The sequence below is a fragment of the Zootoca vivipara genome, chromosome 6 (assembly GCF_963506605.1).
Source record: "Zootoca vivipara chromosome 6, rZooViv1.1, whole genome shotgun sequence".
Classification (NCBI taxonomy): Eukaryota; Metazoa; Chordata; class Lepidosauria; order Squamata; family Lacertidae; genus Zootoca; species Zootoca vivipara.
Window position 1 is genome coordinate 71325018 of NC_083281.1, and position 14815 is coordinate 71339832.

At 46.1% G+C, this 14815-nt stretch overlaps 1 protein-coding gene across 1 annotated transcript in view; it reads right to left on the minus strand.

Annotated features, from left to right (window-relative positions):
* Positions 1-14815, minus strand: part of LOC118086802 (neural-cadherin-like) — a 67249-nt gene that overhangs the window by 13459 nt on the left and 38975 nt on the right. The window contains exons 22-29 of the mRNA XM_060276466.1: positions 14410-14687; positions 13503-13717; positions 9636-9763; positions 8615-8742; positions 7038-7161; positions 6053-6233; positions 5151-5317; positions 787-1051 (exon numbers count right to left, since the gene is read on the minus strand). Of these exons, the coding sequence (XP_060132449.1) occupies positions 787-1051; positions 5151-5317; positions 6053-6233; positions 7038-7161; positions 8615-8742; positions 9636-9763; positions 13503-13717; positions 14410-14687 (1486 nt within the window). The remainder of the gene's footprint in view (positions 1-786; positions 1052-5150; positions 5318-6052; positions 6234-7037; positions 7162-8614; positions 8743-9635; positions 9764-13502; positions 13718-14409; positions 14688-14815) is intronic.

A 14815-nucleotide genomic window follows, 5' to 3' on the forward strand; every position in this document is an offset into this window, starting at 1 on the left:
TGATCAAGAGCTATTTTTGAAAGAGATGCCGCAGCACTGTAAGCCCGAGTTATGTGCTACGTTTAACAACAGGCTGAAGCCAGAGAAGTTGAGATGCAGGTCAGAACGCACCCACCGAACCCCTTCTGGGTCACAGAGCTGCATTGCAAAATCTGGAGAAGTGCAGATTTTGGAGGATGGCTGTGTTTTGGTTTGAATATTGTTTTGGAATGTGCAACTAATTAGGATGATTCACATTAAAATGCGAGATGAACTGGATTTCTTCGTCCCTGTACTTGGAGAAAGTTGTTGGGACATACAAATGTAAGGGGAGCCTGTTGGATCAAGCTAATGGAATATCATGGGTGCTAACCAACAGGCAGCCTTCCCAATAAGCTCTTCAACCTCCAAGGGCCACCACTCCACAAACCTGCAAACCTGGGTTTCTGGCATTTCCACCAGGGAAAAATACACTTTTGTTCAGAGCAAAACGGGGGTGCTACCATTCTACATTTATCTTCCCGCCTCCCCCAGTTTCCACAAGGTCTTCACTGGCTAAGATTCCACAGAATGAGAAGTTTGAATAACCAGAAGCAGGGTGGAAAACTGTCACCTTAAGTCTCTTCATTCCTTTTAAATCCCCCAGCTCTGGAGCCGTGCAGAAATAACAAAAGCAAGAGCAATGGATGCAAAATGCTAACACAAAAAGCATTGTGAGCACTGCTCCATTGCCGGCTCATAGCTCTTTTAATAGCTAAGTCCCCGTGATGGACAGTTATCCAAGATAACAGGCAGGCTTCTTTTTACCTTGGAAACTGCTGCTCTGATTGACAGGGTATGTGTTGCCAACCACCAAGCTGTTGGGATCAATTATGATCTCTTTGTAGGCGCCAGCTGCCTTCAGGATTTCTCTCTTCCCGCCTCCTCCATCCAGGCGAAGAATGAACTCGTTCTCATTTCTCTCCAGGGAAACATGATGCCACTCTCCATTATCCACTTGGTAGGAGGGGAGGCTCACCGCAGCCGCTCCATCTCCCAGGTTGTAAGACACTGCTAAGAACCCCTGGGCCACCTTGCAGAAATCCAGGAATCGGTGTCAATCATTTTTTATTTATTTTTTATTTATTTGCATGCAATACAATAAGGCTCTGGGTAATTCTGAAGAAGAGAGCAAGGGCAGGGGGAAGAACTCCACAAATTAAACTACCGTGTGTGTTGCACATCTCCAAACCCAGAATCAGGCTAGAGAGGTCCCAATCCTTTCTCGTGTTGAGTTCAATGGGATGATCTCCCCGCAGGGTTGACACTGCATTATCACAGCATGTTGTTGTATAATGTGAGTTGACTAGGAGACACACACAAAGCACTAAAGGTTCATTTATTTTTTGCAAGGATAGGGAGTCTGTTTCAGGGGGTGGGGGGGGAGATGTTTTCTGGACTCCATCAGCTCTGACCACTGGCCATTCTGGCTGGAGCTGAATAGAGCTGGAACCCAGCAGCAGCAGCAGCAGCAGCAGCATCTGCAAGGCTACAGGTTCCCTACTCGATGTATCGTTCATCTATACACAATTCCATATGGACCAGCAGAGTCACTGGGACTGAAGGACCATGATGGGGTGGTTCGTGTTTCCTCTCCCATTCTAAGGGTAGCTTCTACTGGGGTGTGGTCTGTGACTTGAATGTTGCCTATGTTTGTTTTTCCAACCAGGGGGGGATCAGACCTGGTGCAAGCAGAATGCTATCTAATCTGGACATTCTGCTGTGGCGCCTGGATTGAAACGTGTGGTTGGTGTCTCCCAGATTTATTTCACCCCATATGCCATAAAGGCCTCTGTCTTTTAGCATTTTTAGCAGTTTGTAGGAGGCTCTAGTTGTTTGGGGTTTCCCTCGGATTAAGGTTGCCCATGGGGTTGTGGGGTGGCTGTCTTTCAGGGAGATGCCTCCCATATGAAGGCTGAAGTCACCTTCCAGGATTGCTTCTCCTTCGGAGAAGGAGATGAATTTATTCAGTGTCTTCGGGGTGAATTCTACCGTATTTGTTTTGAATTTGGGGGCATACATGGAGCCAATTGTCAGTTTGGTTTTGCCATCTAGTTTTCCTTTGGTGAAAATAAATCTGCCTCTCTTGTCTTTCAGTATTGTTGTGGCTTTAAAATTCAGGTCTCTATTGAGTATTAATGGCTCAGGAGTTTGCTTCCTTTGGGTGGATTGTGTACTTCCTGTAGGAAGGCAATTTGTAGTTTCATGGTGTTCACGTACGAGGTGATGCATTTTCTTTTGAAAGGGTTTCCCAACCCCTTTACATTTAGTGTAATTGCTTTTAAGCTAGCCATTCAGCAGAGTCACATTCAATAAAAATAACAGCAGTAGCAGCAGTTGTGCAGTCATATGAAAACATGGTGGATTCACAAAGTAATGACATCAGCAGAGGATTTTGAACACCAAGGACTCAGCTAAGTTGGAGGGAAGGGTTTAAAATGCATTATAACACTGTGGCACCAGATGGCGCAATAGAGTTCGATCCTTTGGCAACATGATTTCCCATTAGTCATACCTCTGGATACGAATGCTGTGGGTTGCGTACAACACGGGTTACGAATGCACCAAACCTGGAAGTAACGGAACGGGTTATTTCCGGGTTCGGCGGTTCACGCATGCGCAGAAGCGTCAAATGATGTCATGCGCAGAAGTACCGAATCATGACCCACGTGTGTGCAGAAGTGCTGATGCGGTTTGCGTACTGCTCCTGTTGCAAACGGGGCTCCGGAACGGATCCCGTTCCCAACCAGAGTTACCACTGTATGAGCTTTACAACGTGTTTTCCTGAAACTTTTTTTGATGTGTCTAGAGCCAGCCCAAATGTCTAAGAATGTGAACCACTTAGACATTCTGCAAATTTGCAGTTAAAATACACATCTTCTTGAAAATTCAGTTTGTTGCCTGGACAATGTACATTGACCAAGCAGTGCCCAGACATATGGTTCATTCGCCAATCCCTTCTTGAGCACTAATTTCCAGAGAAGTAGCCATGTTCATCTGCTGCAGTAAAGGCAACAAGGAGTCTTGCAGTATCTTAAAGAAAAACAAAGTTTAATACTATGATATATGTATTAGTCTTTAAGGTGCTACAAGATTCTTTGTTGGCTTTCTACATAATTTAAACTATCTCCATGTGTACATACTCCAACATCACTTGGAGACTATGTAGGTTGACCACACATTGTGCAAAAAAAACCAACAACAACCTGCTCATGCTATCAGTTTGAGCATATTCTCCGTGCCTTCTTGGGAATGTTGTATATTCACCAGTGTTTACACACATACCACACTAAATACAGTGGCACCTCTAATTACGAATAACTCTACTTACGAATGTTTCTACTTACGAATGGAGCTCCGTCCGCCATCTTGGATGCAGTTTAGATAGGATTTTTTCTACTTACGAATTTTTAGATAGGGTTGCTTCGACTTACGATTTTTTTCTCCCAATGCATTCCTATGGGATTCGACTTACAATTTTTTTCTACTTACGAATGTGCGTTCGGAACGCATTAAATTTGTAAGTAGAGGTACCACTGTAAATGTGAATCACTGTAAATATTCTCACTTGCTCTACAAGTAACTACAGCTGAAGTCTAGGGAACAGTTTCAGAGATGCCCTCCTCTTGCTTGGGTTCACTTATATTTTTCTGCAAAAATAGGACAGTCAAAACAGCTACCAAAAATGTCCCCTCACTTTCAGAAGCCCTGCACCACTGCATCAAACCATCATTTACTAGCAGAGCATGCAGAGGGGAGACCATCCAAATTATTCCATTAATGAGATAGTCACCTTAACCGCAGTGCTCATTATACAGGAATGAACTTTCCAATATCAGCAGAGGGAGCACAGGGTGTATTAGAATAATTTGATAGTTCCACTGACTGAGGACCAGTTCATATTGGCTACGTTCAGGCATCAAGATAAACTGTGCTTTAACATCATGAAAACAAGTCTTGGGCGCCCCCTCCTCTCCCCAGCCTTGGCCATGAGGAGTTACTGGTAGGAAGCATTTGTTGCTGAGTCTCATTGACTTCAGCTTAGCATTCCATTTGAATCCTACAACGTGGTTAACCTTAATGATGGTTTGTTAAAAACTTTTATCACCCGTGGTTTGAAGCTGGATTCTTTCAAGCAAATCATAGCTAAGAGTAAACCCATTTATCATATGCATACAGGAAGGTGCTTGCAGATATAGATACAGATACAGATACATACACACAGCATTCACAATGGAAAATAAGACCCCGAAGTATATCACAGAATGCCACCGTTAATTAAAAAATAGAAGTACAGTGGTACCTCCGGTTGCAGACAGGATCCATTCTGGAGCTCCAGTTGGATACCGAGGTTTCCGCAATCGGAGGTGCCCCTTCTGCGCACACACACGATGCGAAAAAGCGCTTCTGTGCATGCGGCGAAACCCAGAAAAACACTTACTGGTTTGCCACTGCGTATCCTGAAGGATACATAAGCGGTGAACACAAGAAGAGATACCACTGTAAAAGCTTTCAAAATCATTGTGACCACACCAGAGGGGAGTGGGAAACGTATGAGAGCCTGATGGTCGTCTTTGTTCATTCCCATGACAACAAACCACAGTGCATCGTGACATCTGAATACAGCTGCTCTCAATTTCCTCAACATAAGTTTTGTACACAGGTACAAGATTGTATGAAGAAAGTCTATCTGGAACAAGACTATAGATGCCAAGGGGTGGCAGCCCATCCCTATAATCACAGATGCTGAATAAAAAAATACATCTCCAGCTACGGAAATGTCTGCTGGTCCCCACCACCTTTATGGACCAGTTGACACTAACACTTCCTCATAAGATGGCAAACCAGCTTGCAGGAATTTAGGTGTGTCCTAAGGTTTGATAATGAGGACTCTACGGTACTTTAGAAACTATAGCAATTTCTATAAATTCACGTTTTACGGAACAGTATGGCTGTTCTGAATTTCTCTAGAAAGGAGTGTGTGGAGACGGAAAAATCAAGGGCACAGGTGGATTCTAAAGCAAGAAAGATGAGCACACTGCATCAGGAGAGAGAGACCTTTTCCATCTATGGCTCGCTGGTTCAGAAGAGAATTAACTCTGAACTGACATTGACCATCACTCCTCATTTACCTGCAGGGTGATGTGTTCATCCTTGTTGCGGGAAGACATGCTCAGGATGATACCGTTGGGCTCTCGCATCCTTATCATGGCTTCTGCTACTGTTCTACGGGCAGGTATGGAGACGGGAAGCTGATAGCATATGTGACTCCCAGGCCCAAATGAAGATTCTTCAGCAGCTGGAAGAATTGAGGAAGGAAAAGTGCTTTCTTATATACACACACAAACAGGAAGGTGCTTGCAGATATAGATACAGATATAGATACAGATACAGATACATACATACGCAGCATTCACATTGGAAAATGAGACCCTGAAGTGTATCACTAAAAGACTATATCAGCATTACATATTAAGTTCAGACTTGTAATTGGGGAGTAGCCTGGTTGTCTGCAGCAAGCAAAGACAACCTCTAGCTAAGCAGGCACAGCATTATGGCCACTGCATGAGAGCTGCTCCAAGAAAACCACACACAGAAAAAAAAATCAGAGTGCCCAGGCAGTAAAGAAAGTAAGTGGTCTCACCAGGTTCCAAAATCTCAGTTAAGAACATGCCCACTCTCGCAGCCAGTGGGCTCTTATGGTTGAAAGAAGTCGTAGTCCAGCAGCATATGGAGGACCAAAAGTTTCCCACCCCGATTTTAACCATGGCTCATGGTGGCCAGTCATAATGCCTAACCATGGTGAGGGGAGTATGGTGTGAAGGATTGGGGGCAGTGCAGGACCATGCAGGACCCTAGAATCCCTGTCCCTAGTCAATGGTCATTGTTGTATCAGCTACAAGGAACTCAGCAGCATGCACTGCAAAACATACACTGTGCTATCCCGTGCTATGGTCCATGGGGTCACGAAGAGTCGGACACGACTAAACGACTAAACAACAACAATCCCAACAATGCATGAGGATAACTTCACCTTTGTCACATTTGGAGCCATAGTAACCTGGCAGGCAGCGGCAGGTAAACGAGTCCCACTCGCCAAGGCATTGCCCATGGAGGCCACAGGGAGAGGAGCCCATCTTTTCACAGCTGCCATCTGTCCAGGTGCAGCCAGGAGAACTATTCAGAGACTCCGCTGGAGATTCAAGGTCATACACCTTTAAACAAAAAAGGAAAAAGCATCAAGGCTGCTTGCAAAAGGAGGAACTTTGAAATGGACTTCTGGCTTCCTGCCTTCCCAGAAAAATACAACTTCCCTGCCTTTTGAACACACTGGCTACCAAATCCCTGGTGTCACAAGTGCTACATGTAGTTACAGCCTCTAAAACAGGGGTGGCAAACCCTTTTGGTTGCAAGAGCAAAACTGATGGTCAGGCAACCCTCAGGCCACACACACACACACACACACACACACACACACACACACACCAGATATACAGTCTCACATGCTTTATCTGCTTGCATGTGCTTCCAACTCTAAAATTCTATTTTTCTATGATTCTACACATGCAATAGAGAGAAGTGGTGTAGAGAGAAGTGAGGGGCGGGTGAGGCTCATCAATCTGGGGAGCTAGCCAATTTAGAAGGAAAACTCTGATCCTAGACCTCTGCTGCCTTGTGGGATACCACCAGGAGAAGAAAAGGCTAAGGAGTGAACTCCAGAGGGGAGTCCCTAAGAGGGTTGGAATGCACCTTGTACACCTCCTTCCAGCAACTCCTGCAGCCAAGCTGGTGCCAAACGTATCGGTCTGCTTTCCTTTGGACCACATCAGTGAGACTGAGAGTGGGGTCTTGTCATCTGGGCAGCGCAGGAGCTCCATGCTCACTGCCCAGGCTTGCACCCTGGGGAGGTCACCTCAGTGATCACACTGAGGTCACACAGCAGCTTGATTCCCCCCACCCCTGCCAGGGGTGCACTCCATTTTTTCTTGAGACAAATGGATGCCAGTGATGCCACTTACGTGAGTGTCCAAAACAAAACTCCGGATACAGCCGGTAAAATGTTTGTGCCGCAACTGGGGGTACGAATATGGAACCGATTCTTTTACTCCGCCCAACTGGAGGACCTGGTTCATATTCAAGTACCTTCAAAACACAGATGTGCTAAATAAGAGATGAATGTTAGTATTATCAGGCCACTAAATATACACAGACAATAGCACAGAGTGGGTACACCAAGCACCGGGTTGTTGTTGTTTTTTAAAATGCTCCCAAAATAACGGAAGCTGTTATTCCTATTGCAAGGAAATAACTCCGCTGAGTCAAAAGCGTCTTGCAGTCAGAAGGAGTTTAGCAATATTAACTGATAACCACAGCAGGAAAGACATTGCAAATGTGTTCAGCAATTGACGAATATGTTGCATCTCTACATTGAAAAAAGCAGCAGCATAGCTTGGCCCTATGCTTGTTTATTCAGAACTCGATGAGCATCCCTTTGTTCACTCTAACAGAGAGTGGGGCTTTGTGCGCCATTCCAAGGAAATATGCACAAAAGCCACGGCACGATGCTCATGAGCCAAATGAGCACATCCACATCCCTAGCAGGTGCTTGAGAAGCAATGCAGCCTTCCTCTTGCCTGATGACAAGGAAAGTTACCTTTGGGCAGGTAAGGGGGAAGCAGAAGGGGCAGCAGCTACAAGTGCCTTTTCCTACTTATGTGGATGCCACCAGAACCCCAAGCCACATCTCCTCTTGCAGTATTGTTTCATTCCATTGTTCCTCCTGAAGAGGCCCTGCTGTCTCAGCAGGAACAGCATGTGCAGCATGACCTTCTTCCTGGGGAGGAAGGGTGTGGCTTAGAGTCCTCTCCAGCTCAAAGTGCTGATACAGCCGCCACCACTGCTGCTTTCCCCCTGCCCTAAGGTAAATTGCTGGGGAGCTCTGGTGCAGGAGAAAGGAGACGTAGCAGTGACTTTGCAGGATCAGGGTGAACCCAGCCCTATCTGCCCTGCTCGGAACAAGCTGCAATCAGGTGTGTGGTTCATACAAGAGCCCCACTGGATCCGGCCAATGGCCCATCTAGTTCAGCATCCTGTTCTCACTGCGGCTATCTGGATGCCCGTGGAAACCTGAAACCTGGACATGAGCACAAGAGAATTCTCCCCTCTTTTGGCTTCCAGCAACTGGTATTCAGAAGCATTGCTGCCTCTGGTTGTGGAAGCAAAGCATAGTCATCATGGCTAGTAGCCATCAATCTGCTCCTGGGAATTCAAGGAACAGTGCTGCCCTTCGCAAGCCACCCTCCCCCCTTGAATGTCTGCAGCTTCACTACACAGAATGGCACCCCCCTGTGCTCCTAGGGGCTTATTTCCAAGTTCACCTGCACAGGATGGGGGTCAAATAACCTGAAACTGCCCAGGATCCAGTAGGGCTCCATGTGCCTAATTCTGCACAGGAACGATTAAACCTACAGAAGCACCTGTAAATGATTTTAGTGACGTGATTCAGTGAACCTCTGCCTTCATCTTGACAAGCACTGTACTTTTATAGATATAAAGGTAAAGACATTCCAATTCTGGAAAGTAATGTAAAGGCTACCTCCTTGACTGTGGAACAAAGGCCACAACCTCACAGTTTGTTCGGTCCTCGGTCGACAACCATTTCCCTACCCCTTCTATCTCTGACACGACTGCAGCTCCACAATGATCTACGGTGAATCGAACATCCTGTGCCAAGGGGGAAAAAAGAAATGGAAAGATTCTCATGTGCAGCCTCAGGCTCTTCGAAGACGAAACTGGAAAACGAGGCGTAACAGGAGGAAATGAAAATAAAAGCGGCAAGCCTACAGAACGTCAACACTTAGCAATAGGCACAGAATCCAGATATAGATATACCGATTGCAGTTGGGCATCCTTGACACTCAGAACGGTTAAGAGCCTGCAGAATCAGGCCAAAGGGGGTCCATCTAGCTCAGTCAGGGGCATCATCTTGGGCCAATCACTTCCTCTCAGCTTAAACTACCTTATAGCATTGTTGTGATGATTTTTGAAAAGGCAGGAGGAATAACCATTTACGCTGCCCTGAGCTCCTAGGAACAAAATTGGGATATAAATGTAGCAAGAGTTGTTCAACAGTGGAACCGACTGCCTCAGAAGGTGATGCACTCTCCTTCATTGGAAGTTTATAAACAGAGGTTGGATGGCCACTTGTCAAGGGTACTTTAGTTGCGATTCCTGTATTGCACATGGTTGGACTAGATCAGGCATCCCCAAACTGCGGCCCTCCAGATGTTTTGGCCTACAACTCCCATGACCCCTAGCTAACAGGACCCGTAGTCAGGGAAGATGGGAATCGTAGTCCGAAACATCTGGAGGGCCAGAGTTTGGGGGTGACGGGACTAGATGGTCCTTGGGATCCCTTCCAACTCCGCAAGTTTGTGAGTCTAAAATAATTATGATAATTCCAATATTCACAATGTTCACCAAGTCTGCATAAATCAATTAAAATACTTTCTGGCTGCGGTAATGGGTTTCTTCCACTACTTCCTTTTCTTTCCTGGTGCATTCCTTTTATAAACCAGGAGCCTCAAAACCCATCAGGTGCTGCACGGGCAACTCACCTGCCGGCTGCTTCTCACTTCGAGACGGTGCCACCTTTTGTCCGTGAGGTTCACATAACTCGGCAGGTGCAGTTCCACAGTGCCCAGGCCATGGTTGACTTTCAGCACTGGAGTCCCGCCAGAAAGCTCTACAGTGAATGAGAAAGAAAAGCGCAGAGTTGGATTGGGACCCATGATGGCCGTGGGACGGAAGCAGGGAGGCAGCTTGCGTTGACTCTTAAGCCCCTGAATCTGGGCCAAAACGTGTCACTTGCAGTTACAAGAACCTTTCTTTTAAGAAATAGTAAATCCGAGACAGTGTCCTGTTCCCTTCCAAAATATGACAGGGGCTGCTACTTGTGGGTAAAAGCTAGGTCTTATTCAGATCTTATTCTATCCTTATTCAGGCTCAGCAGAAAGCACAGAGTCCAGAAGTCATGATTCCAAACTCCTGATGAAAATCCCTCCCTCCAAGCTGCTGTTGGACACAGGAGGGAGGTTGAGGTCCTCCCCTACCACCTGTAGAGACTTATAGCACTGTACAATCCAAAAACCTAGAAGTAAGTCAGACTGAAATCAATAGGGGGGAGTTAAGATTGCAGGGTTATTCCCGATTCTGCCTCCTCCCATTTGTATGGTCAACACTGCCACTTGTGAGACAACAACTATCATAACAGAGACGGGGGCAACATAAAACATCCCGTCACACTCTACATATTTCGACTTAGGGTGTGACTGGATTGCTGCTATTTTTGTGTGGGATTCAAGCACATACAAGCAAATTCAGGTTTCACAAGAACAGAATCATAGAACTGTGTAGAGTCGGAAGGGACCCCAAGGGACCCCCCTGAAAACCTGCCCACAGCTATCCCTGGGTTGGCTAAAACCACCAACATTCTGGTTAACAGCCAGACCCACTGCCCCACTGCTCCACAGGAGGTGCTTCTATGGTTAGCTGGTTGGGTGGTCTTACCCCCCAAAAGATCAGTCTTCTTTCAACAAGGGAAGTGACTGAAAGCAACTGAAAGTGTGAGGGAAATGCTAGCTTTCATGCAACACCATCTAACCACCCTGCAAATACATCCCAGTGAACGCTCATTATATATAGCCAACACCATCTAACATCCCTGCAAACAAGCCAGGATGAATTCTCAATAAACAGGGCATCTGGAAGCACCCTAACAATACCATGAAAAGAAGAGGGAAAGTGACTATCGTTTTCGTTCAATCTTCCCCTTCCCAAAAATAAACTTGCTACTTCCACCAAGCCATGTGAAAATAACATGAAGAAGTAAGGCTTCATTAATCATGCAACACCTGCCTCAAAATAATTTGAAATACTCAAAGCAATAGATGCTTCCCAGTGGGATCTTTTCGATAGAAGGTCTGCTTCGTTTTCCCTTTGATGACTTCAACTCAAGAGATGAGCCAGAAGCCACACTCAGAGAGCACTAAAAACACCCATCGCTACATCATTCAGCGCCCATCCCGTGGCCCTGCTTGCATGTCACAGTGAACCAGTTACCGTCAACTCGGGAGATTGCTTCCGCATCGCTTCTCCCCTAACACAAACAGGGAGAATAAACCGCATTGCTCATAGATACAGCAGAACGGGGAGTTGCGGTTTGTTTCACTCAAACAAACCATGACCAAGAAGCACCATCATGGTTAGTTTGAAACAAAACAAATTCCAATCCCCAGGTTGGTTGCAACGCTCAGTCAGAGTTCGTGGTTTGTTGCGCCCAGTTTTGTTTGGGGAGGAGCCAATTGGGAGCTCTTTGCACATTAACAGCAAACCATTCACTATGAGTAGCACCTTAAAGACCAACTAAGTTTTTATTTTGGTATGCACACGAAAGCTCATACCAAAATAAAAACTTAGTTGGTCTTTAAGGTGCTACTGAAAAAAAAATTTTTGTTTCAACTCAGACCAATACGGCTACCTACCTGTAACCATTCACTATGGTTTGCCATGATGTGCAAATGCAACCATTGTCTTTTTTTAAAGGACTGGCATACCATCAGGGGACATAAGCAACCCTGCTAAAGTGCATGTGCTAAACAAGTTCAGATTTGTCACACACACACACACACACACCCAAAAACTGTATCTCATACCAAAGGAACAGTGGCCTGGCTCACATGTCCCAGTAAACTATAGTTAAAATAAGCTAAGGTTTAATGTCAACAAGCAGCATGGTAATGCTGGGACTGCCTTTTGCAATAAAAAGGTACCCAAAGGCATATAAAAACCCCTATTTTAGCTTAAAATGTGTACAAATGTGCATTTCAAATTAAAATGTGTATTTTAGGGTAAAACACATTAAAAAAGAGATTATATTCTGCCGTTCAAAAGAAAAAAATCACAGAAAAGTGTGGAAAGAGGAGAGAATAGACCTAGAACATAAGGACATCTGACATGGACGGGAACTAGACTCTTGCATCCATGCCTGCTTCAATGGCACAGTACAGTGGTAACTTAGTTCTTGAAAACCAAGGCGCAGCTTCTGATCGGCTGCAGGAGCATACTGCACTCAACTGGAAGCTGCAGAAGCCACGTCGGACGTTCGGCTTCCGAAAAATGTTCACAAACGTCCGGGATTGCAGCGTTTGGGAGCCAATTTGTTTGGGAGCCAAGCCATTTGAGTACCAAGGTACCACTGTATACAACATCCACGGCTAACAAATGTGCAATTTTACACTGTTTTGTCGGGGTGGTGGTGGTGGTGGTGTTAAATGTGGTTTAGCTCTTAAAAAAAAAAAAACCAAGATACTGCCTAGCAATACTTCATCATTATCAAGTAAAACACCTGTCCTGAAATACCTTAACAACCTCCCAGGTAGCAAAGAATTGCGCCCTCTTTTTATATTAGTTTGTCATGGGCATGTATTTTGCAAGAAGAGCTGCAAATTCCATGTGTGTTTGCGTGGGTGTGTTGGCAAAGAAGCAGGGGCGGGAATTCTGCTCCTGCTGGGGACAGCAGGGGTGGCAATGCATGCAAAATTGTGGAACTGTGCCTTCCTCTGCTCAACTTTCCCTGCTTTTTTAAGCAGATACAATTTTTGGCCAGGAACATGTAGTAGGGTAAGGAAAGTGGGGCAGGCACACAATGTGGGAATCTGCCCTCCTCTCCAGGGAAATATATATTACTGGGCAGCCTATATAAAGGTAAAGGTCCCCTGACCTTCAGGTTCAGTCGTGTCCGACTCTAGGGTTGCGGCGCTCATCTCGCTCTATAGGCCGAGGGAGCCAGCGTTTGTCCGCAGACAGCTTCCGGGTCATGTGGACAGCATGACAAAGCTCAGGGCCGTCTTAAGCAGGTCGGGTGCCCTGGCGCCATGGTGCGCAGATCGCTCTGGAGCCCCGCCCCGTTTCTTCCCGCGGCTGGTGGGCGGGCGCAGTGCGCATCGTGTTTGCCGCGCAGCGCCCCCCTACCAACCCGCCGCCCTGGAGCCCCGCGCCACCCAACCTACCCCTGGAGCCGGCCCTGACAAAGCTGCTTCTGGCGAACCAGAGCAGCGCACGGAAACGCCGTTTACCTTCCTGCCAGAGCGGTCCCTATTTATCTATTTGCACTTTGATGTGCTTTCGAACTGCTAGGTGGGCAGGAGCTGGGACCGAGCAACAGGAGCTCACCCCGTTGCAGGGATTCGAACCGCCAACCTTCTGATCAGCAAGCCCTAGACTGTGGTTTAACCCACAGCGCCACCTAGTTAATAAATAAATAAATAAATCTTGACAGCTTACCATCATACAACCTGCTTGTCTGAATGAACTAAATAGCTGTGATAAACATCACTTGGGATTGTCACGATGATCTCCCCGCAGCCCCTGTAATTGTGTGTTTCTGTGGCCAGTGTGAGGTTCCACCAATCAAATGAAAATACCTATTGCAATGAAGTTTTCTGAGTTCCCGGGTCCCGAATCTGAGAGGGGGCCATTGTATAGCAAAAGCCCATCTGGAACATCGGTAATAAACTCAAGGGAGAGGGAGCTCTCAAAGCAAGGTCTGATGGGGCGGAACCAGGCATAGCCATTTCCATGGAAACTGTGCTTTGTCTGCTGGCAATCTGGTCCATGAAATGAAGCAGAACAATGGCACCTGAAACAAACAAAAGCAAAAGAGTAAACTTTTATTTATGAAGCATTCATTATTACTACTCACATGTACATGGCACTTTGCAAAGAATGACAAGGCAGGTCCCTGCCCCGAGGGACTTACAATCTAAAAAACAGACACAAGGCAGACAACAGAGGAAGGAGAGAGGGAAGGAGGTAGAGAGGACTGAAGGCTTAAAGAACAAGGATTTGTATGATTTTATATAATTTATTAACAATAGTACAGTGGTCTCCCTTCCATCTCAGTCACAGCAGCCACTATGGAGAAATTATATTAGCACTTTAGATTTCAGTATACCCTGTGGGTGTGAGCTTAATCTGAAATGTAAAAGGTTTCCCAGCTTTGTTTTGATGCCATGTGGATGGACTGCATACAAGGCTGAACATCCCATACATGCATTTGTCTCGGTAGGCAACACTTTATGTTCTTAGGCAATTGTTTTTAAAATGTTCAATAAAGTTTAAAAAAAAGGAAGGAAGGAAGGAAGGAAGGAAGGAAGGAAGGAAGGAAGGAAGGAAGGAAGGAAGGAAGGAAGGAAGGAAGGAAGGAGACCTCTCAAAAGGTCCATGCATTCCCCCCCCCCTCCCGTTTTAACACAGTAGTTTTATAGCTTGACTTCTTATAAGAGGAAAACAAGAGGGATGGGGAATGTGTGAAACAGAGTCTTTTCTCACCTGTAACCATTCAGCATGTCAATGCAAGTTCCTCCATTGAAACAGGGGTTGTGAGAGTACGAGCTACATGACCGGTGGACTCTCTCTCTAGCTGCACAGGTGCAGACGGCGCTGACGCTGGTTGTTATGGAGACAAGTGACACACTTCCGGTGTCCATCACTGTGGGGATGTCACTCACCGTGATGTAGTTCACGCACCCGCTGCTGCCGCTGCAGTCTGTCCTGTGGCATTCATCCACATCAACCTGAGAAACGTTCACTCCTAAAGCCAGCTGGATCTAAAGGGACAAACAGCCGCCACACTGCTCAGCAAAAAGGGCTTACCCAATCCTCCCAGTCAGTTTTCTGAGTCTACAACATAAACGGTTGTGGTCACTGAACACATGTCTTCATCGTTCTGACTGCA